The sequence below is a fragment of the Trematomus bernacchii genome, unplaced genomic scaffold, assembly GCF_902827165.1.
Source record: "Trematomus bernacchii unplaced genomic scaffold, fTreBer1.1, whole genome shotgun sequence".
Lineage (NCBI taxonomy): Eukaryota > Metazoa > Chordata > Actinopteri > Perciformes > Nototheniidae > Trematomus > Trematomus bernacchii.
In genome coordinates this window covers 13,351,074-13,371,562 of record NW_022987720.1, presented here as the reverse complement: position 1 = coordinate 13,371,562, position 20,489 = coordinate 13,351,074, and the positions used below count along the sequence as shown (strand labels likewise).

The following is a 20,489-nucleotide window of genomic DNA, read 5'->3' as shown; positions in this document are numbered from 1 at the left end:
AAAATAACATAGGGTCCAGCTTCCTCAGTGATTTACAGGGTCATAACACTCAACAGAACCCTGAACAAAAATGTAACTTAAAAACAGGGATCTAGTCGTTTAATTTGTATATACTTGAACTAATGTTCCCTGCAGCTCTCTAACTGTGGGAATATGGTGTATTCATAAATAATATTGACTGAACATTTGTCTAAAGAGTTTTAAGAGTTATCTTGGTTGCCCACATTCCGAGGCTCAAACTGACAGGCTGAGACTTGGGTTGGTGAGATAAAAAAAAATGTGCATGTTTGATTTTGGGCAAATATAACACCTGAGTCTGCAATATCTGTATCATTCCACATTCATAAAGATCAGACTAGGCATGTTTTGATAGAACTCTGAGTATGATGCTTATTAGGACCCAGGGCCTTTTATTGTGATTCAGACAGAAGTCTCCAAAAAGTGTGTAATAACTGATTGAAAGTTGCAGTATAACAGTATGCCAAACTTTTTTCTCTGAAACTAAAGATTACCTTCAGATGCTACAGAGTTATAATTTTCGGCTCAACTCATGAGTGAGACTATGGGGGCAGTCAGGCCTCTGGGCCAGGCATTACACGTTTGCAGAATTCCATTAAAAAGAGGGCGGGGGCCCGGCCACACCTCCTGCTGCTCTGAGGAGTTCACGATCCCAAGATGCGTCAAGCAAGACAGAGACAACAAAGGCCGGAAGTTGGGTCGTTTCCAGTCCAAAGTAAAAGCACAAAGTAAATGCTTTTTCTCTTTACTTAAATAAATATATAGAGTGAAGTTGTTGAAAATAGTTAAATGTAAATACACACCAACATTTGTTTAAAGCATATATGTTACCAGTGTAGCACAACTAGCAGTAGATCATTGATGTGGCAAAGCATTTTTGTTGCACTACACTGTTAAATAGTAATACAAAACTAAAAAAAACGTATAACGTATTAGTGAAGTGCAACCAATAGGGGATCATTTAATAGTACTTTTTAGTACTTACTATTGTGAAGTTATTGAAAATGTACACAAGAAATATTGACCAGAATTATTCCAATGTGTTTTTACCAAGCTTGATCGTATACAGTAGTTCAACCAGCATTCACGTGTGAAAGAAATGTGGTTGGTATTTCCATTTTATGCTACTTTGTACTTGTACTCCACTATAATTCAGAGGTATATCATGTACTCGACTATATTTCTTTAATACCTTTAATTACTTGCAGATTTGGTTTATTGATGTGAAATATATATTCAACACTTATAAGACTTTAGTTACACCTGGAGTAAATTCACAAGCTACCCTGCAGCATGCAAAGTGATCTAGTCTAATGCATCAATAATTATAATCAAAACATATAATTTATATTATTCTGAAATTGATACATTTGCATAATGAGTATTTTTACTTTTGGTACTTTAAGTACATTTGTATGCTTTTACCTTTCTACTTTTACTTGAGTAACATTTTGAATGCAGGACTATTACTGTAACAGAGTATTCCTACACTCTAGTACTTCTACTTTCACTCAAGTACTTCCACCTCTGCCTGTAGAAGGCTTTTATTTTTGTAATTTTAACCGGAAGTAGTCCGTCTCAACTCGACAGTCTTGACCCACTCGTCTGTCTGTACTTCTCTCCACTCTTCTTTAACCTCATCATTCCCCGTTACAGACTCTCTTCCGCAGTTATTGTCACAACTGCTCAAATGGATCTGTTAATATATAGTGCTTTATTTTGCCTTCATGTATTTACTGTTTATTGTAATTTTTTGGACGTTGTTGTGGATCGGTACGACATACCGAGAGTTTGTCCTCGAGAAGTGGGGACTGACGATTTTATCCGTTATCACTTTAACGGAACCTTCTTTGAAGACGGGAAAAAGTTTGACTCCAGGTGCAGTTACAGCAAAAAACATAATTGAATGTAAATACAATTAGTTTAGAGTGAGCTCATTCACAGCCTTAAGTTTGTCTCTACATATGTTGTGAAGTAAACAACGAGCTACAGTAACATCAAACCTCACATGCATCTGCAAAAGTATAATGGAACCCAGCATGCACCATGTCATATTAGCTCTTGCAGAAATTGTGTTGCAAAGTGGGATAAGAATGTCTTTATAAGGTTGTTATTTACTTTCCTGGAGACAATACGGCATCGAAATGCGACCATTTTTCCTGATGGATTCACAGATCATTTACTGAGATTACAACTGCAGACGTGTCAATCGCCATATCACATTGAAATTGTCAATGCAACTATATAAATAAAGGACTTTAATCTAGGCATTAATTAAGTATTCAAAATCAATTGTGTCTTTTGTTGACTTCCCAGTTTTTAAAGTTTAAATATTTAAAAAAAATGGTTGATTATGATGCAGCCATGAGGCCCATATTGTCCTTTTTTATAATACTGCTAATGTGGATGGAACATTGAATGCTTACTTTATATCACCATAACATTTTCATAGCACCATGACGTTAGCTTTTTACAATAGAACATTACTTTTTTCTTATGTTGCCTTCTAATTGGATCCTTCAACCTACTTAACTACCTTCAGTGGTTTCCATTGATTATACCCTCTCATCCTACTCTCTTCTCTGTTTACAGCTATGACCGAGGCAAGGCCCTCATCAGCCAGGTGGGCTTTGGCAGACTGATCGCTGGGATGGACCGCGGCATTCAGGGCATGTGTGTCAATGAGAAAAGGAGGATCACCATCCCCCCCCACCTGGCCTATGGGAGCATTGGGGCAGGTGAAGAAACACATGATGACAAGTTTCTTCACAAAATGATATTATATTATAGAGTCTTTGGCTAAGGATCCAATATCACATTTACAAATATTTTCAAATCTATTCAATTAGAAGAGGTTACGATTGATATAAGATATATATCATGCCCATTTAACACAATCAGTTCCATTTACATTAACTCATAAAATATGTATTACTGGTCTCCACGAGGTGCACTTGAAAGTGATACCGATGTGACATGGGAAATTAAAAATATTAGCGTATCTTAAAGATGATGTATAGATTTCATAACTTTTCAACCATGGTTAAGTGATCGTTGACTCCATCCAGATTCAAACTGTCAAACCCTATGGGTGATTAAGAGCCCTTTGTTGGATGCATAATCTGTACTGGTGTTGGCCAAATCTGTGCTGTTTGCCTCCCAGGTGGTGTAATTCCTCCTGACGCTGTGTTGGTGTATGATATTCTCCTGCTGGACATCTGGAACAATGAGGACAAGGTGGATATCCGCTCCTTCGGCAAACCTGCAGGCTGCAAACGCACCACAAATACATCAGATTTCATCCGGTACCACTATAACGGCACCCTGCTGTCGGGTGCAGCCTTCGACTCCAGGTGAGGTTAGGTTCTAACATTAAGGTGACTGTTGTGTGATTCCTCCATTCTCACCTGCCTTGTGTTTGATTTAGTTACGCAAGGAATTCAACCTATGACGCCTACTTGGGACAGGGCGACCTCATCAAAGGCATGGACGAGGGGCTTTTGGGCATGTGTGTCGGGGAGAGAAGGATCATCATCGTCCCACCTTTCCTGGCGTATGGAGAGACTGGCCACGGTACTAACTAATAAATCATCTTGAGTTAAAGTTGGCTAATAGCTTATCATTTCACATACCAACAGAGATGGCAAAAGTACACACATCCTTTACTCAAGTAGAAGTACAGATACTCGTGTTTAAAAATACTTTAAAAAAGTACTGACTAAACTTCTTTACTCAAGTAAAAGTAAAGAAGTATGGGCTTCGAAATGTACTTAAGTAAAAAGTACCCATAACTACCATCTGTTTTAAAGAGTCCTGACCTCCCTTTATATTAATAGAACAATAATGTCATTGTTAGCTAACGAATGTTTCGATGCTGAACAACGGCAAAATTACCACGTTTTCATTGGTCCCTCTTCTTTAGAGAAGACCAGGAAATGAAGGATACACGGATCGTGTTCAAATCAATAGGCACGCAATGACTCTAACTAATAATGATCACGCCACCAAACACAGATTAAAACTAAAGTAACGAGCCTGTTTTGAAAATGTAAGAAGTAGAAAGTACAGGTATTTGTGATAAAAATGTAAGAAGTAAAAGTAAAAAGTTGTGTAGTGGAGTAAAGTACTGATACCAGAAAAATGTACTTAAGTACAGTAACGAAGTATTTGTACTCCACTACTTCCCCCCTACTACATACCAAATTAGAATTTGAAATAAAGAGGCATTTTGTTTTTTCTTCCAACAGGAACCTCGGTCCCTCCTCAGGCTACGCTGGTGTTTGAGGTGCTGCTGGTGGATGTGTTCAACCCTAAAGATGATCTCATTTTTGTGGTGAAGGAGGTGCCTGAAGGCTGCACCCGCAGGACGGTGTCTGGAGACTACATCCGATACCACTACAACGGCAGCTTCCAGGACGGCACCGCCTTCGACTCCAGGTGAACATGGGATTCCATTTCCAGGAGAGCAATAACATATAACTGGAAAATAACCGAGTGTAACGCTTCTCTTGACAGCTACAAGCGGAACAGCACCTATAACACTTACATCGGCAAGAGATACGTGATCCCAGGAATGGACAAAGCCCTGCATGGGCTGTGCATAGGAGAGAAGAAGAGGATTACCATCCCTCCTCACATGGCGTACGGCGAGGAAGGAGTTGGTGAGTTGGACAAATGCATTTAAAGGTCACCTATTGTGAAAAAAATCCACTTTTTCATGTCTTTTATACATAAGCATGTGTCCCCTCTGTGTAAAGAGATTCTGAAAGTTTCAGGAAAAAAGGTTCGCTCTCTTTTGTCCTGATCCATTTATATAAAAACCTGTCTGAAAATGAGCTGATCAGATTTTGGCCACTTTATGAGGTCATAACGATTTTTTGGCTTGTGTAACCATTAGCCAATCACCAACCAAGGTAACCCCCCCCACCTTATCACCTGAATCTCCTCCTAGAGCACCATTAGCCGCGTTCACACCGGAGTACTTTTCACCGTACTTTTCGCGTTTAGTTCCGTTAGTACCCCTTATGTCGCGTTCACACCAAAAATCGTACTTAATCTCAGGTACTTTTACCCCCATTTTTAGAGCCAGCTGAGAGAGCGTACTTTCCTGAGGGTGAAAAGTGCCCCAGTGCTGATTGGCTGGGCGAATTGCAAACCACGCCCCGTAGAACTGTGAAAATGTTTTGTAGAGCCGCCATTGTTTCTCCTCGCTACAAAAATCCAGCGCACCGACGGAGTTGTTTTTGAAAGCAGTTATGGCAAGCATCAAGAAATGATGAGGAGGTGTCGGCGCTTCTGGAGATCTACGCCGAGGACGCGACCCAGGGAATGCTACTGAAGCCAGTTCAGTAGCTTTCACTCGACCTGGGAATCGTGCACAGCCCCACGGCACACACCGGCTAAAAATAAAGAAACTCGGGCAGGACTACAAACGGCGGATTCAGTGGCCAACGATGACGACCACGACGAAGGTAAAATCAACTACATGCACTGGGGTTTTAATCTGCACAATAATGGTCTCAGATGTACTTTTATTTGCTCAGTAGATCAAGCTAGCCATGCTAGGCGGAATAGGCTAACACCGGCCCCGAGCTAGCTACATCTAGCTAGCTAGATATTCTCGGCCGTATGAAAACGTTTTGACTTGTGAATAACTGTGTAGTGTTTCTGTAATTTGCTTCACTAACTCATGGCACTAATCGTCTGTTTCAGGCGAGGATGGACAACTCTCGGGATTGGAAACAAGCGAGCTTTGCATTCTAGATCACAGCGCTAGCTCGTCCCCCTTACCAGCAACCAAACGCAAAGGTACACACACTGTAACTTTGTCTTGAAAGAACGTTACGCATTGAACTGATGTTCACAATCATGTTTATTTCCTTCTTGGTACAATTATGAAACAGCGTGAAAACGTATTCGCCTAGACCGGCATTTACAAATGTCTCTCACAAACATTGTAAACATCCGGGCTAGAGGTCACATGGCTTCCGGTACGAAAACTTGCCTCAACAACATTAAACAAAATTCAAGCATACATGAAGCACAATCCTCCGTGTTTGAACCTCTTAAATCGCTGCATAGCCGATTTATTTGGACTGGATTATCCCAGAGAGGCTAAACATTCTTTATAACACAGTTTGAGATTTGTGAAACCTTAATTCTATTTGTAAAAATACAAAAAAGGGAGATTTCAGTGCTTTTTTTACATGTAGACCACATTAGACCAGGTCCTGATCTAAAACCACTATACCTAGACTCATCAAATCTGGACTGGATTATCCCAGAGAGTCAAAAGATTCTTTATAACAGTTTCAGATTTGTGAAACCTTAATTCTATTTGTGAAAATACAAAAAACACATTCCTAGTATGTTGTAAAACTACATGGCGACTAAACAGATCTTGTATCTTGCTTATTTTCCCCTCTTAGGAAAGCGGACACGGGATGCGAATTTCTTTGACACCGTCCAGGCGTTGGAGGACCGGCGTGCCGTGGTGAAAGAGTCGATGCACAGGGATCAGATGGTGCTGTTCACCAAGGCCCAGGAAACGGAGGACAAGATGCTCACCAGTTCATTTTATATTATTGTTATTACTGTTATTATATAGTCTTGATACAACTGACACTTTATTTTATATTGATAATGTTAATTTACATGTACAACTTCTATTTTATTTACATAAAAAATGTGAACTTCTATTTACTGTTAAACAGATCCTGTAGCTTGCTTATTTCTCCTGACACTTTATCTTTAGTGACCTGTGTAGCATCCTATACATCACATGTAAGTGATTATTCTGATACCATCATGTTTCATCGGTTATAAACTGGCAAAGCTTTATTTGTCATTTATTTATCATCAATGTTGCAACCTTGTGGAGGAATGGCAGGGGCACATACACAAATATGATCATTTATATAATTTTAAATATTATTTGACCTAAAACTAAATGTTTTTATGATTGTCCTCTGAGGAGGACATGGGGATTTGCAAACCTTTAATTCCCCCCCCCCCCCATTTTACACAACACAAAATGGAGTCCACTATGGGCCGAAACTAACATTTATGTTTCCATAGTGTTTATGGCAGACGGATGCAGTGGGTCTCAGGAAGATATATATATACTAATAACGGTGGGTTTGCTGCTGAGCCTATTTACTGTGCATACAACACACCTGGCACAGTTTATTGTTATTATATTGCCACACTGTACACTATTGTAATGTTGCCTGTCTTGACTGGAAAATAAAAGAGAAACAAAAGCACTGTACAAAAGATTAGCTTTATTGTCAAAATGTTTACAATTTACACGCTGTTCAGATGCCTCATAAAGCTGGGTCGCCGGTAAGGCAGTCCATTCGTCCCTGTACTCATTACTTTCACAAAGGTTATGTAATATGCAACATGCTGCCACCTGGAGTCTGCCAAAAGCGTTCTCCACCACCACTCGTGCTCGGCTTGTTTTGTTATTGTACGCAAGTTGCTCAGGCTGCATTAACTCAGTTACAAAGCTGTATAACATGAGCACAAACAGCACAACTTCAGTCGACTCCATCTCCATCATGTCTGAGGTCGGAAGGTAAACAACAGACGCCTAATGTACAGCGAGTGGGTGGGCGTCGCAGTATACGCGGGAAGTTTTTCTTCTTCTTCTCTTGTTTTGCAACGGATTGCAAACAACTTTAAGGTGCATACCGCCACCTACTGTACTCGCCGTGAAGTGGTTTGTGGCCTGCCAGTAAAGCCAAAGCAGAAGAAGAAGAAGTGACGTCAGCGGCTCATTTGCGTAATCTTCCCTCAGGGAAAAGTACTCCGGTGTGAACGCGATCTGTACTAAGTGCCCTGGGGTTAAAAGCGCCGGGGCTCTTAGTGCCGGAACTAAGTACAGGAAAGTACTTTGTGTGAACGCGGCTAATGTGTTCTTTTTAACCAAATATCTCTCAGAGGGGCGTGGGGAGTGGCTCCTTATTTTCATCTAAAGTAACAGACCCAGAATCAGCACTTTTGAAACAGGGCTGAAACAGAGGGGTTTATGGGATGCTACAATGATCTGTTTGGTGTTTAGAGCCAAACACTTCAGAGACATGTTTTGTATATATCTGAGACCTATTATATATTGATGAAAAACAGTATAATAGGGGACCTTTAAGAAAAATCAAAAGACACTTTGTATGAACCAACAAACCACTTAGTCCTGTTTATTTCCCCCCCCCAGTTGACCTCATTCCTGGCTCTGCTGTTCTGGTCTTCGACATTCACGTCATAGATTTCCACAACCCCGAAGACACAGTCGACATTAAAGTGACCCACAAGCCCCAGGAATGCACAGTGACCAGTGAAGCTGATGATCTGATTCAGTATCGTTATAACTGCTCCTTGATGGACGGCACCCTGCTGTACTCCTCGTGAGCGCCCCCTGCTACACTGCACCCCCCTGCTGCTGCATGCATGTAATCATCGATTTATTGTGGGACTAGAACTGCAGATATAACTCCATTTATGTATCCGTGACTACAACACATATTCCTGCATAGGCTCGGGGTTCTGAGATTTGAGGTTTTTAATTAGCATTTTTAACCCTTTGCATCCCTTTAAAAAAAGTTGATTTAATGTTCTTAGAGGGGAAAAAAGTGTTTTTTTATTATTATTATTTTTCTATTTTCCCTCAAGTTAGATCTTTTAACCTACTTCAGTTTTTTATCATAATATTTCTTTCTGAATTGTAACCCTTTAAATGCCAGTTTTTAAATAATCCCACTGTTGATGAATTATTATTTTCTGTGTTTTTAATGCCAGGGAGATTTTTTTCACAGTTTGGGATATGCCTAATTTAAAACAGGACGGCGGCATTTCCCAATAGGCAAAACATTCCTGAGCATTAAAAACAAGCTCAATGTTGTGGAAAACAGTTAAAAATAAAAAATGTGAAGCCAGAGCTTTAGATTGAGATGATTTAAAGCCCGGGTATCAAAGAATTGTGTGTCAAATTGGGGGGGTTTCTGATTGTCTCTTTGTTGGCTACACAGTTAAATTAAAATGTATGCAATATGCATCAATGACGCATCGACAATTATAATAAAATGAAAGAGCCAAAATGTCCTGATGCATAAAGGTTAACTCCCCACTGTTAATAGTCTTAACCAGTTATCTGTCCTTTTCCAGGGACCAGTTTGACTCCCCCTCCATCACGACTCTCGGAGCAAATATGGTGATTCCGGGTCTGGAGGAAGGTTTGAGAGGCATGTGTGTCGGCGAGAGGAGGGAGGTGGTCGTTCCACCACACTGGGGACATGGTGAAAATGGAGGTCAGTATGAACTTCACTCTAAACACACTTTTCTTTTTACCCCAACTCATATTTCCTCTGCTCTGTTTTTGTTCCCAAGCTGGTGATGTTCCCGGGAGCGCCGTGCTCTTCTTCGAGCTGGAGCTAGTGAAGCTGCAGAAAGGTATTCCGGAAGGCTTCATGTTTGTGTGGCTGGGGGACAGCCCAGACCCCCTCTTTCCTGCCATGGATCTCAATGGTGACAAAGAGGTCCCTCTAGAGGAGGTAAGAGTAACTGAATATATCCAGCCTGGATATACACAGTGAATATGTTTTAACAACCATCTCCTGTTTCCTCCAGTTTTCGGCCTTCATCATGCTCCAGGTTGAAGAGGCCAAAGGTCGTCTGCGGCCAGGGTTTGATGCCGACACCATCATTCAGGACATGTTCAATAACCAGGACTTAAATAAAGACGGGAAGATTATAGAAGATGAACTGAAACTTCAGGGGGAGTCTCAACAAGGGAGACGAGACGAGCTGTAAATGGGACGTTCTGTATTGTATTGGTGGAGAGGAACAGGCAGGCATATGAGAATCTGTCCTGCAACTATTTTGAAAATGCTTCGGAGATAGAAACATTGTTGAGCCTTTTAAGGCAGTCCTACTTAAAGGTGGGGTAGGTACGTTTGAGAAACCGGCTCGAGATACACTTTTTGTTATATTCCATGGAATGCTCTTAACATCCCGATAGCAATGAATATCTTAAGTGCTTTGATAAAAAATCCATAAAAAAATGTCATCTGTGGAAGCCGTAGTACTGTAAAAAATACGACCAATCATTTTAGCCGGCCCGGCTAAAATAACTGGATGGCCTACCTGCCTGTCAGCCTTCCATCTGTGCACAAACTTATCTCGTGCCCTCATTGGTCATGTGCGCGTTCGTGTGTGTTGGAGGAGGGGCTCTGTAAGGAAGTGGCAGATTTTTTCCGGTTGTGTATTTTCAAATTCTAGCGCACTCGAGCCGGTTTCTCAAACTTACCTACCCTACCTTTAACTTGGTTTTATTACAATAATGTGTGAACATGAAACAGGTGTGAAAATGTGAAACGAAGAACAATTGTCTGTAGTGAAATTGTGTTCTGTTGAACGAGGCAAATTTGATATCTTTCCATTTACAAACCGTAAAAAGCATTTGGGCTGGGCCCCTCTTCCAGAATATAACTTTATTAAATACGAAATCAATGCTTCATATAAACATGAAAAAACACTTGATTGTACAGATTATGTTGGAGTAGCTTTTTTGTATAATATCAGAAGGTTTGTTATATAAAATGTTCTATCAAAATGTGTTGTGAAACATAAAATAAACTGTTTTGTAGTAAAATGAAACTTTATTTCACACAATCATAATACATTTTTCAGTTTTATTTGACAGACAAGTGTAGAACTGCAGGAGTAGAGGTATGACATGTGTGACATAGGTTCCATGGACAGAATCAAACTACATTTATTTTATTTCAGAATGACTGAATGGCATATTATCCACATATGAAAAATTAATTATTAAACTGTGGTTATTGAATTAAAAAAAAATGTGTTTGTTGCAGTGCACACTTTTGAATCAACCGTTGACTGAGGGTTACTTCATGTAAAAATACTAAATTATGATAATCTTAATACCAACACTTATGAGATAGACGTTAGTCATTTTAAATACGTTGACCTTTGACGTTGTGCACTCCACCACATTTAAAAAATGACTATTTATTTTAAGCTTAAAATCAGATGTATTTGAGTTAACCCCTTATAATGTTAACAAAAACATTGCAAAATGTAACAATGTTCATAACAAATACAACCTGTACTGTAAACTTACAATGAGTCCAGAAACTGGAAGACTTGATACTGTAAGAAAACGCTTTTTGAAAAAGATCAAGTTTCTTTATTTGGTAAAGAGCTTATTGTAAGGAATTGGTTTCAAACCAGATGTCAAATGCTGCCACTTATGTTGTGCGTTTTTTCCCTTTATCATGACATCCTATATGAAGACAAAAACAGACCCACTAACAAAAACAATATTATCTTCCCCCAAATAAAAACACAAACAAAAACATAACCACACACACGCCAAACATCCTGCACAGTAGGTAGACGGTGCAAATCTGGCTCCCATCGCACACAGTATGGTCAGTTTGACTATAAACATGAGCGGAAGGCCAATGGAGGAAAATATCAAAGGGTGACATGGTGAACGTGAGCTGTGTCTGTAAACTGGACTTGTGAAGAGTTTTGTAAAACAATCGTGTAACATTCTAAATAAGCCTTCCACTGGCACCTTCTGAGCTTCGGCTGATGGCACTGGAGCGTACAATAGAAAACAGCAGTGCTCAGTTTACTTATTGCCTGTCAGGTAGAGCATTATGGCATTGGGGACTTCCAGGGTCTCATCTTGTACCAACACTATGTCAAACGAGTCCAAGTAAGACTGCTTCCTCTCCTCCACCTGAGGAGAAAAAGGATATGTGAAGTCAGAAGGTTTTTTTTACACTTTCTTTAGTAGATTTTCAAAAAACATAAAAGCTACATTAACAAAATGATATACAAACAATTAAAGAGAGACATTTAGTTTTAAAAAGTTTCTCCATCAACTAGTATCACCAGTGTCCAAATTCATCCCACCATACAGTCATTCAATAACATGATTTCGTAAAAATGTATGCTTATTGTTCTCTTAGAAGTCAAATGTGAGTGTTCATCTCGGGGCAGCAGGTGATCACAATTCTTTGTAGCAGTTAAGGAGAAATGTAAGACAGAGTGCAAGTAAACACAGTATACAACGATTATCAGTAAGGTGCGAAAACCAAATGTACACAATGCCCTGAATGTAAACAGGTTAAGATTACATGTCATAAATATAAAGTGGTAACCATGTGGTCATTTTGATCTCAAAGGTTTTATGTCCTAAACTTGGGTCAAAGGTTCCTCAACAATGCAATATAAATACAGTATATACGACAAGACATCAAAAATGAGTACCGAAAAAGAATACAAAATGCAAGCTCAGGAGATGAGCAGTCATATGGCCTGTGGGATAAACTGTCCCAGAGTCTGGTGGTGTATAAAACCTGTGTGTGAGATTGTATTTACCTTGTCATTAAGGAAGCCGATCTTGAGGATGTTCTCCATGTCCTGCACCCCGTCGGCCATGGTCAGATCTCCCAGAGAGTCTCCCAGCAGGAGCACGTTGGGGCGCGTCCGCAGCTCCTCGAAATGACCGGTGTTCAGCAGAGCGCCTTCCCGTTTGTTGTAGATGTGGATCAGCTCTCCCTTGAAAGCCTTCAACAATCCCTGTAGCAGCAGATACAGAGTCAAATACATGAAGTCGATCCCTGGTGCGGGGGTCAACCGTAGTTTGAGGTGTGGATACTCACAGACTCATCGAAGTCCATGTAGTTGGAGAAGACTTTGACGTTGGAGTGGAAGACTCCGGCCTGGCGGATAACCTCTTCTAGGATGTCTCCAATTCCAGCAGAGAAGATGAGGAGGGGGATGCTGTGCTCATGCAGGTGGTCGAAGAGGAGCTGGTAGCCCTCCCTGATGAAAGAGCAACCATTAATACACATCTTTTTCAACATGTAGACTATTAAATAGATGTTCTGGTCTTCTGAGGGATCACTCTCTCTGACCTCAGCATGGCGTCAGAATCCCGCACCGCCGTGGCCAGCAGGTCTTTCCTAATCTTCTGCTGCACCAGGATTTTGTGAGCTTTAGTCCACCTGTGAGATATAGGTGGGTGACTCAGTTGTATTAACACATTAAAGTAAGGAATATGATATTTTTAGTAAAATAGATACTCACCATTCCACCATCAGGGGCAGCTTTTCTGCTATTGATCGTGCCGAGTCGATCTCTATAGGGTAGTATGTGTCGAGCAGAACCTTCAGCTGACAGAGACAGGACAATACTTAGAACACTGTAACAGTTAGGAAACTACTGCTTTTTACCCAATGAGAAATTAGAATAATTTTCAGTTCACAACTTCTTTTTGTCAGATAATATCCTAGGGATTCTGGAATGTGTTTTTTTCTGTGTTTAAAATGCTGATAATGTCCAACACTCTCTTAAAATGAATATATACACCCAAATAATAAGCAATATTTGGTCTTACTGGGTAAAAAAAAGCAGCATATTTTAAAGAGTAGATGTTTGTACTAAGTTAATCTGCTTCTTAAGATGTAAGCATTTTTACTTAAGATAAAAAAGGCAAATATGCATATATTTCACTTGTAATATCTAACTATTTGAACATGCATTAACTGCATTGTGTCAGAAAAATATATTGGAAGTTTATTTAAAGACAATAGCCCTACAAATGGAAACAATTATGTTGCACTAAAGGCTCACTCCTACCTCTTTTCTGCATTCAGTGGAGATAAGATTGCTGTTGTCAAGAATATCTGTAAATAAAATCAGAGACAAAATGTCTACAACATTTGGCCAAGACCAACCTTTAAATGCATGAAAACCCCAAACTACATCGGGCACTTACTGTGACATGTAGGGCACCTTTTGCCCTTGTATGCAAATCTTGTCAGAGTCATGTCAAAATCTGCGATCACCTGAATAGAATAGGAATAGAAATAGAATATCACACTTCTTCACATTGCACGTGTAATTTAGGGCAAACACTTGAATGGTAGAAGTGGATATGTACCTGCACGGTGTTGGAGCCAGCCTTCACCATGGACTGCAGGATGTCCTCCACCCTCTGAGGGTCCCTCATACACACCGAGGGGTTGGACAACTCTGGAATCTGAACATTGAATACATATGCAGGTTAGTTTAAACGTCATTTAAGAGAGAAAGTGGTTAGACAATGTCTTACACAAGCAAACCACAATGTCCCCCAGACAGCTGTTTTAACGCACATCATTTGCCAGTAGTACCAAACATTGACACTATAGACAAATAATAATTGAATGTACTGTTATAGACGATGCAGCTAACAAAGAGGAACATAAGCTAATATTAGCCACAGTGATGCCAACAGCCATGCTAGGTACGTTTAGCTGACCTAGCTAGCTAGTATGCAAGTTTGTTGCTTTTCTTTTTAGTGCATGGCACCCTAACAACTTTAACTTAAAACATATGATTACCATTGTCTGGATATAGGTTGCTGCTCAGTTAATGTTGATAAAAGATGTTTCAACAGTTGCCAGTCTCCGTTGATAAGTCCCCTTAATGTTGCTACGGGAGAGCGAGCTAAAGAATCATCTGACATCTGCTGCTAGAGCGGTGATGCTGCCTTCTGGTACTGACCAAAGTGTCGGTATTTCTTTTCAAGTGACTAAAACAATGTGGTGAACAGTAATGTTTTGTTCCCCATAGCTGACATGTAACGTGTACTAGGAGCGATGAATGGAAACATATTACAGAAAATATGAAGATACTAATATCATTTATTTTGCGACCTAAAGATTCCAAGCATTTATTTCCGTATGATATATCTACACAAGTACGAGTTTTATGGTGAACACGTAAATGCATCACCACTACTTGTATAAATTGAAGTGGGACGTCATGTATTCCTCCACCCATATAGGCATATAGGCACAGATAGAAGGTTCCCACTTGAATATCGTAAAACGTTATACAAATGTCATTATATGGTAATACAATATTAGTGAAGTGTGTTTAAGTGAAAAAGTTATTGTATAGTATTTCATAAAAATGCAATAGAAAGCCAAGAAGGTCATTAGAAATCTCTGAATTCAGAATATAGTATATCAAAACAAATTCATAGTAAAATATGTAATGAGAAATATTATAACAAAAAAAACACAGTATAGTATGTGATAGAATATTAATTTAAAATGTCTTAGAACCATGTCCTGATAGTATTCAGGACATGGTTCTATTTAGCCTATACTATTCAATGAATAGTAGGCTAAATAAAAAACAATTACCATGTATTTGGTAATACAGAATCCCATAATTTAACAAAGTTCAACTGAAACACTTTTTTTATGCACCAGTCAATCCTAAAATTAAATATGGAGATGAATCCTTTAACAAGTCTATGTTGACGGGTCTTAATTGTAATGTTATAAAATGTATGCATTATTGTTTTTTTCCCCGTAATTTAGTCTTTGTTGATGTTGCGAATGGAAATACTGTGTTGCAAGAAAAAATACACACTCGATTCAACAATAAAGTATTATCATCATACTCTTTAACAAGTCCAACTTAATATGAATACACTTTAAATGGAACCATTTGTTTTACAAAACAACTTTAATTGCAAGTGATGACCTTAGCATTTCTTACATCCAATATAAGCACACAATGTCAGAACCATCACATGCGAAGCAAATTACATAGCATATCCCACTTAATATTTACAGTGCTATTTATGTTGGTCATAAAGTGGAAATGAATATCATTTCTGCGCTCTGTAACCTTTATGCTGTAATAAGCGCTGCAAGGACAGCGGGAATCTCTGAATGTCAGTCACAACACATTTATATAACAATCTGGTTAGCTTTGTCTACAAGTCGGATTCTTTTTCAACTTATTTGTAAGACTTTTAGGAGGAGACCACAGAACAACATAGCAGTTCTCTAATATACACCCAACTGTAAGGGAAGTACAATAACAAGGTTTACCATGACATTTAATGTTGGAAACAAATCTGCAGAGAATGATAACGTTTTTTTTTTTTTAAAAGCAGATCAAAACGTACTGAGTTTGCTGGCCAAAACAAAGCTTTTCCATTTTACAATCACCTTGTCTGATAAGAAACAAATTAAATAAGTAAAGTCAAAGTGCGGTGGCAACTTAAATCCCTATGCTTCTGTAAGACTTAAACAATTGGATGTCAACAAGTGCAGTTGTAGAGAAACTCCTCTCTGCAAACACAAATCAAACTCCCCCACTCGCAGAAAAATACATTTTCAATGTATTTTTTTGTATTTTCAGAAATATACATTTTCAATGTATTTTTCTTGAGTGAATGAGAATACACTGAGCAATGGATTGCCAAAGTGCAAATGAAAGGAATGATTGAGCCATTGCCAGTGATGGACACCAAATGCAGTGGCTAAATATATATTTGTTTAAACGTTAAGATAAATCAAGGGATTTGTTTCATTCAATCTTATCACATCTTTTCAACATCACAGTTTTCTCATAATTTCCCCACCTCAGAAACCATGAGATAAATTACTAGTTTTCAAATATTAGATGAGCAACACAAATTAATTTATATTAGATACACTCAGTACAAACGTTGAAGGGAAACTGTAATCTAAAAGTAAACTAGTCTATGGGATTTTGACAGCCTTTCTTAAGGAATTAACATGTAATTGTTGAGGCTGCACTTTAACAAGCAGAGCAGTTCTAATAAAGCAGTAATGATGTACAAGTTAGATTTAAGACATTTGGACAGATGTTCTACTTGCATGAGGAGATTGTCACAGTGTTAAAATGGAATGAGACTTCATTAAGCGAGTTGGATTGAATGTAGGAATGCAGTTATTGGTAATGTCACATAGCCTACCTAGTACAGGCATACAATTAAGGAATGTAAAATATCCATATAAATGTTTACATATACAGCTTTATCCTATGTATGTACAAACAGATAAACGGCATCTATGCCAACATTGACAAAGGGATTTTCAGTTGTTGGCTGCTATAGTATATAACACTCTTATTCACATGTTTACATTCCTCTTGTTCCTCCTCACAGACCACCAGACATCTGTCTAAACACTTCATGGCTTTCCACAAAGCAGCCATTAACACAACACAGCATGGGAGCTGATGGCACGAGTTCAGTTTAATGTAATCCAGTATGATAGCCAAACAAGACCCACTGCAGGATGTTATGAATGAGAGGGAGTCAATGAAGATGGCTTTAATGGAGATAATGTTTGCAGTGTATCCTCCGATAAATCATGTCGTTTTTTTTTAATTAAGCATTCGCCGACTTGCTCAGCACTCTATCTGCGACTGGAGCTGTCGGCGTAAGGTGAGCGTGCGCCGGTGAAGCTGCTGCATCTGCTGCATGCGGTCTCGCTGGCGGGCCAGGTTCTGGGGCATGGGGTAGCGCTGGCAGCCGTACAGGAAGCGGTAGGGGATACGAACATGGCAGGCGGTGGCTCGGCAGCGAGGCTGAGGCATGGGCGGCAGCAGCATCCAGCGTTTCCTCTCTGCACAGTAGCGGTAAGCCTCCTTGCGGTACTGCTTGTCCACATCGTCACTGTTCTTCCAGCCTCCGATGATGAAGACGTCCTCATCGAAGTGGCAGATGGCAGCACCCTCGATGCTGGTGACCTCTGGTGGCAGGCTCTCCAGGATCTCATCAGAGATGTGCCCACTGATCTTTTGCTTGGCAACCTCATCCCGCACTGTGTAGCTCTTGGGGCAGCAAGAGGCCGTGTGGTAGAAGTTAGTAGAAGCCACAGCCATCTGGAAGATGCAATAGTTGTCAATAAGTGGCAAGGAGTCAACGTCTTGCCACTGGCGGCTCTCTGTGTCATAGCGCGTGGTCACCGTCTTTAGTCCATCCTCATTATCCGTATCGACAGGTGTGCGTGCCGTGATGTACACATAGCGGTCCTCCACACTCACTGCCTTCACATCCCGCAGGATTTTGGGAGCTGATTCCAGATTGTGCCACTTGTCCTGCTCTGGCTCGTATATACTGACGTCTTTGAAACCTGGACTGAAGTTACCATGGCCACCGATGCTGTACAGTATATCTTTTATACAGGTGAGGCCAAATGAGTGCTTGCGTGTGGTCAGGTTGCTCACCTGCTCCCAGGTGTTGCGATTAGGATTGTACCGCTCTACGGTCTTAGCGAAGCCAGGCTCCATAGAACCAGCTACGTAGACGTGGGACTCTGTGGCGGCGATGGCGTGGCCGTCCAGGTGGTTGTGGATGTGAGGCAGGTTGACCCAACGGTCCTCATAAATGAAGTAGCCCACACACTCACTCAGGTAGTCCCCTCCTTCTGACACACCGCCTACCACCATGATTACATCCATATTCTGGCCAAAGCGAGGCTGAAAGGAGGCCATGTGGGAAGACCAGAACTCCATATCCGTTGACTTGAGGTTCTCAAAGCGAATAGCGTGACCCTCCACGGCCTCTGACACCAGCCGTAGGCAGGCCTCATTGCTGGACACCAGCAGCTCAGTTTTCACCACCCTGGTCAGATAGGTGGGCTTGATTTGAGGCAGCCTCAGGAGACGGAACAGCTCCTCAAAGTAGCGGCTGCGGTCCTCTGGGTTCTTCTGCACCCACTTCACCACAGCCTCAAAAAGCACCTCCTCAGAATCCACTGTGATCTCTGCATCCGACAGCCAGTCACGAACCAGGTGAAAGGGCAGCGTGTAGAACTCGTCATCCTGGATGACCTTGTGGAAGTTGCGACGGATCATGTCTGCAGCCCGTAGAGCCAGCTGGTCCAAGGTGTACATGTGGGCTAGACTGTGCACCGCCACGCAGTTGGTCAGGCTCAGCTTCTTCTTGAGGAACTCCCCACAGAAGTCCTTCAGCTGCAGCAAGAGGAACCTAATACAGAACCAACAGAGAGAATACAGTATAGGATGTCATCAGAATGAACTGTTCCTGTAACTAGATAATACTACTCCGTTTCAACCAGTTGGGCCAGGCAAGTCTTGCTTTCTGCAAGCAGAGCACAAAACAACAATTGTTTTGGACAACAGAGCAGCCACAAAAGGCCTCATGTTAACCTTCTGAGGTCCATCAGATTTAAAACCCATTTCTATTATTATTATAATATTTATACTTATCATGACATACATACCTGACCACAATCTAAATTGTATTAGTTTGTATTTAATGATGTTGTTTGTGCAAGGCTGTTTGTGTATTAGTATACCATTTGCTTCCATTTTAAATGATATACTTTTATTAATTGACTTATATAACCTTATCTACGGCTGTGTTTAAACCTCTTTGTAAAGTACTCTGGATATGGTTTGTGGTTTTTAAATGTGCTCAATCAATGAACCTGACATGTTCTGACATGAACTGTAAAACATAATTGTAAACATCGTACCTGTCAGCTAGCTCCAATACTTCATGTACATTGCAGGTGCTAACGCGTATTTCCCCTGTGTACATGTACTGGATGACACTCTGCACCGTATCCGAGTCTGGCCCCAGCTCTGAGCTCCATTCCTTCATCTCTACACGTCCGGACAGGGACTCGGAGAACTGTCCTCCCAGCAGGGGGGTGAAATAATCGGTGGCCGCAGCCAGGACGGACCTGTGGGCTGAAAGCTCGCAGCTCTGCACGCTCCCGCTAGCCGCCCCGCTGCTGAAGGCCAGCGTCACGTCGCAGAACAAGCCCTGCTTCCGCTGCTCGTTCTGCCGCCGAGACAGCTCTGAGCAGTGGGAGGAGGAGGTGAAGTCCTCGGACTCCTCGGCGTCCCCGTCTCCGGCAAGGGCGCTGGGTGTGCTGGTGCCGCCGGTGCCGCCGGTACCGCTGCTCCTGGCCGAGTCCTCCGGGTTCGGGGCCGCCGCTGCCATCGTGCTGCCGGCGCTGGAGGTGAGCAGTGGGGGAAAATGAAGTAAACTAGTGCAGGAGAGAAGGCGACATACGTAACCACACATACATGGAGTCAAAACAGACAACGACAGTGAAGCGCGTTTCGTATTAGGAGCTTTATATCCTCGATTAAGAGGAGAACATGGGTAGTTTGTAAAAAGTCATTCATATAACACATCGTCCTTACAAACTGCAATATTGTGATGACCATATTCTGGTCTTCAATGAAACAGGGGTTAATTTTCATATCAAAATAGTAGTAGATTTAAAACAAAACAACAAGGATTATGCAACACGTACACAGCTAAATGTAAATATCTGTGCACAATGTCTAGGGTATTAACCTATATTTACAAAGGCTTTACCATTCAAACACAAGCTAAAACATAATTACTTTACCTTTCTTATGTCAAAGAGATAAAAGCTTTGGTAAACGACGAATACGGAACCAGCTTCGGTTTGGTAAACACAGCTATAATCCCTGACATGCGCAGTGGGTGAAAGGCGTGACCGCGTCGTTGACGTCAGGGGCAGTTCCCTCTGCTGAACGGAGCTCTGATTTGCACATGGTGTATAAAACTTGCACTTACACGTATGTAGTTTCCTTGGCAAAGGGAAGGTCGA

The 20,489-nt window shown here is 40.9% G+C and overlaps 3 protein-coding genes across 5 annotated transcripts; 1 reads left to right on the top strand and 2 right to left on the bottom strand.

The window, feature by feature from the left end:
* Nucleotides 1-1,614: 1,614 nt before the first annotated feature.
* LOC117492219 (peptidyl-prolyl cis-trans isomerase FKBP10-like) lies at nucleotides 1,615-10,022 on the top strand. The gene is made up of 10 exons (XM_034142348.1): nucleotides 1,615-1,896; nucleotides 2,611-2,756; nucleotides 3,182-3,371; nucleotides 3,446-3,591; nucleotides 4,266-4,455; nucleotides 4,534-4,679; nucleotides 8,234-8,423; nucleotides 9,181-9,323; nucleotides 9,403-9,566; nucleotides 9,643-10,022. The coding sequence occupies exons 1-10, from the start codon at nucleotides 1,709-1,711 to the stop codon at nucleotides 9,823-9,825; spliced, it is 1,686 nt and encodes a 561-aa protein (XP_033998239.1). The 5' UTR covers nucleotides 1,615-1,708; the 3' UTR covers nucleotides 9,826-10,022.
* Nucleotides 10,023-10,653: 631 nt separating this feature from the next.
* On the bottom strand, nucleotides 10,654-14,604 carry LOC117492711 (cytosolic 5'-nucleotidase 3-like). The gene is made up of 9 exons (XM_034143103.1): nucleotides 14,439-14,604; nucleotides 13,997-14,095; nucleotides 13,832-13,901; nucleotides 13,693-13,739; nucleotides 13,141-13,226; nucleotides 12,969-13,058; nucleotides 12,714-12,876; nucleotides 12,430-12,630; nucleotides 10,654-11,785 (listed from the first exon to the last, which is right to left on the bottom strand). The coding sequence occupies exons 1-9, from the start codon at nucleotides 14,439-14,441 to the stop codon at nucleotides 11,675-11,677; spliced, it is 870 nt and encodes a 289-aa protein (XP_033998994.1). The 5' UTR covers nucleotides 14,442-14,604; the 3' UTR covers nucleotides 10,654-11,674.
* Nucleotides 14,605-16,373: 1,769 nt separating this feature from the next.
* On the bottom strand, nucleotides 16,374-20,340 carry LOC117492709 (kelch-like protein 11). Of its 3 annotated transcripts, none has more exons than XM_034143101.1 (3): nucleotides 20,265-20,340; nucleotides 19,374-19,859; nucleotides 16,374-18,862 (listed from the first exon to the last, which is right to left on the bottom strand). In XM_034143101.1, exons 2-3 carry the CDS (start codon nucleotides 19,844-19,846, stop codon nucleotides 17,278-17,280), a joined length of 2,058 nt encoding a protein of 685 aa, XP_033998992.1. In that variant the 5' UTR covers nucleotides 19,847-19,859; nucleotides 20,265-20,340; the 3' UTR covers nucleotides 16,374-17,277. The 3 variants fall into 3 exon arrangements, with proteins under 3 accessions (XP_033998992.1, XP_033998993.1, XP_033998991.1); XM_034143102.1 differs by having other exon boundaries at nucleotides 19,374-19,892; nucleotides 20,265-20,322; XM_034143100.1 differs by lacking the exon at nucleotides 20,265-20,340 and having other exon boundaries at nucleotides 19,374-19,930.
* Nucleotides 20,341-20,489: the final 149 nt, after the last annotated feature.

Bases quoted from the DNA above. Each gene is read 5' to 3' on its own strand.
- LOC117492219 (XM_034142348.1), top strand. From the start codon at position 1,709: ATGGATCTGTTAATATATAGTGCTTTATTTTGCCTTCATGTATTTACT. The intron at 3,592-4,265 runs GTACTAACTAAT...TTCTTCCAACAG, and splicing joins GTATGGAGAGACTGGCCACG to GAACCTCGGTCCCTCCTCAG. The intron at 8,424-9,180 runs GTGAGCGCCCCC...GTCCTTTTCCAG, and splicing joins GGCACCCTGCTGTACTCCTC to GGACCAGTTTGACTCCCCCT.
- LOC117492711 (XM_034143103.1), bottom strand. The intron at 13,902-13,996 runs GTACATATCCAC...TATTCTATTCAG, and splicing joins CTGGCTCCAACACCGTGCAG to GTGATCGCAGATTTTGACAT. The intron at 13,059-13,140 runs GTGAGTATCTAT...TATATCTCACAG, and splicing joins CTGCCCCTGATGGTGGAATG to GTGGACTAAAGCTCACAAAA.
- LOC117492709 (XM_034143100.1), bottom strand. From the start codon at position 19,930: ATGTGTGGTTACGTATGTCGCCTTCTCTCCTGCACTAGTTTACTTCAT. The intron at 18,863-19,373 runs GTACGATGTTTA...GTTCTGTATTAG, and splicing joins GTATTGGAGCTAGCTGACAG to GTTCCTCTTGCTGCAGCTGA.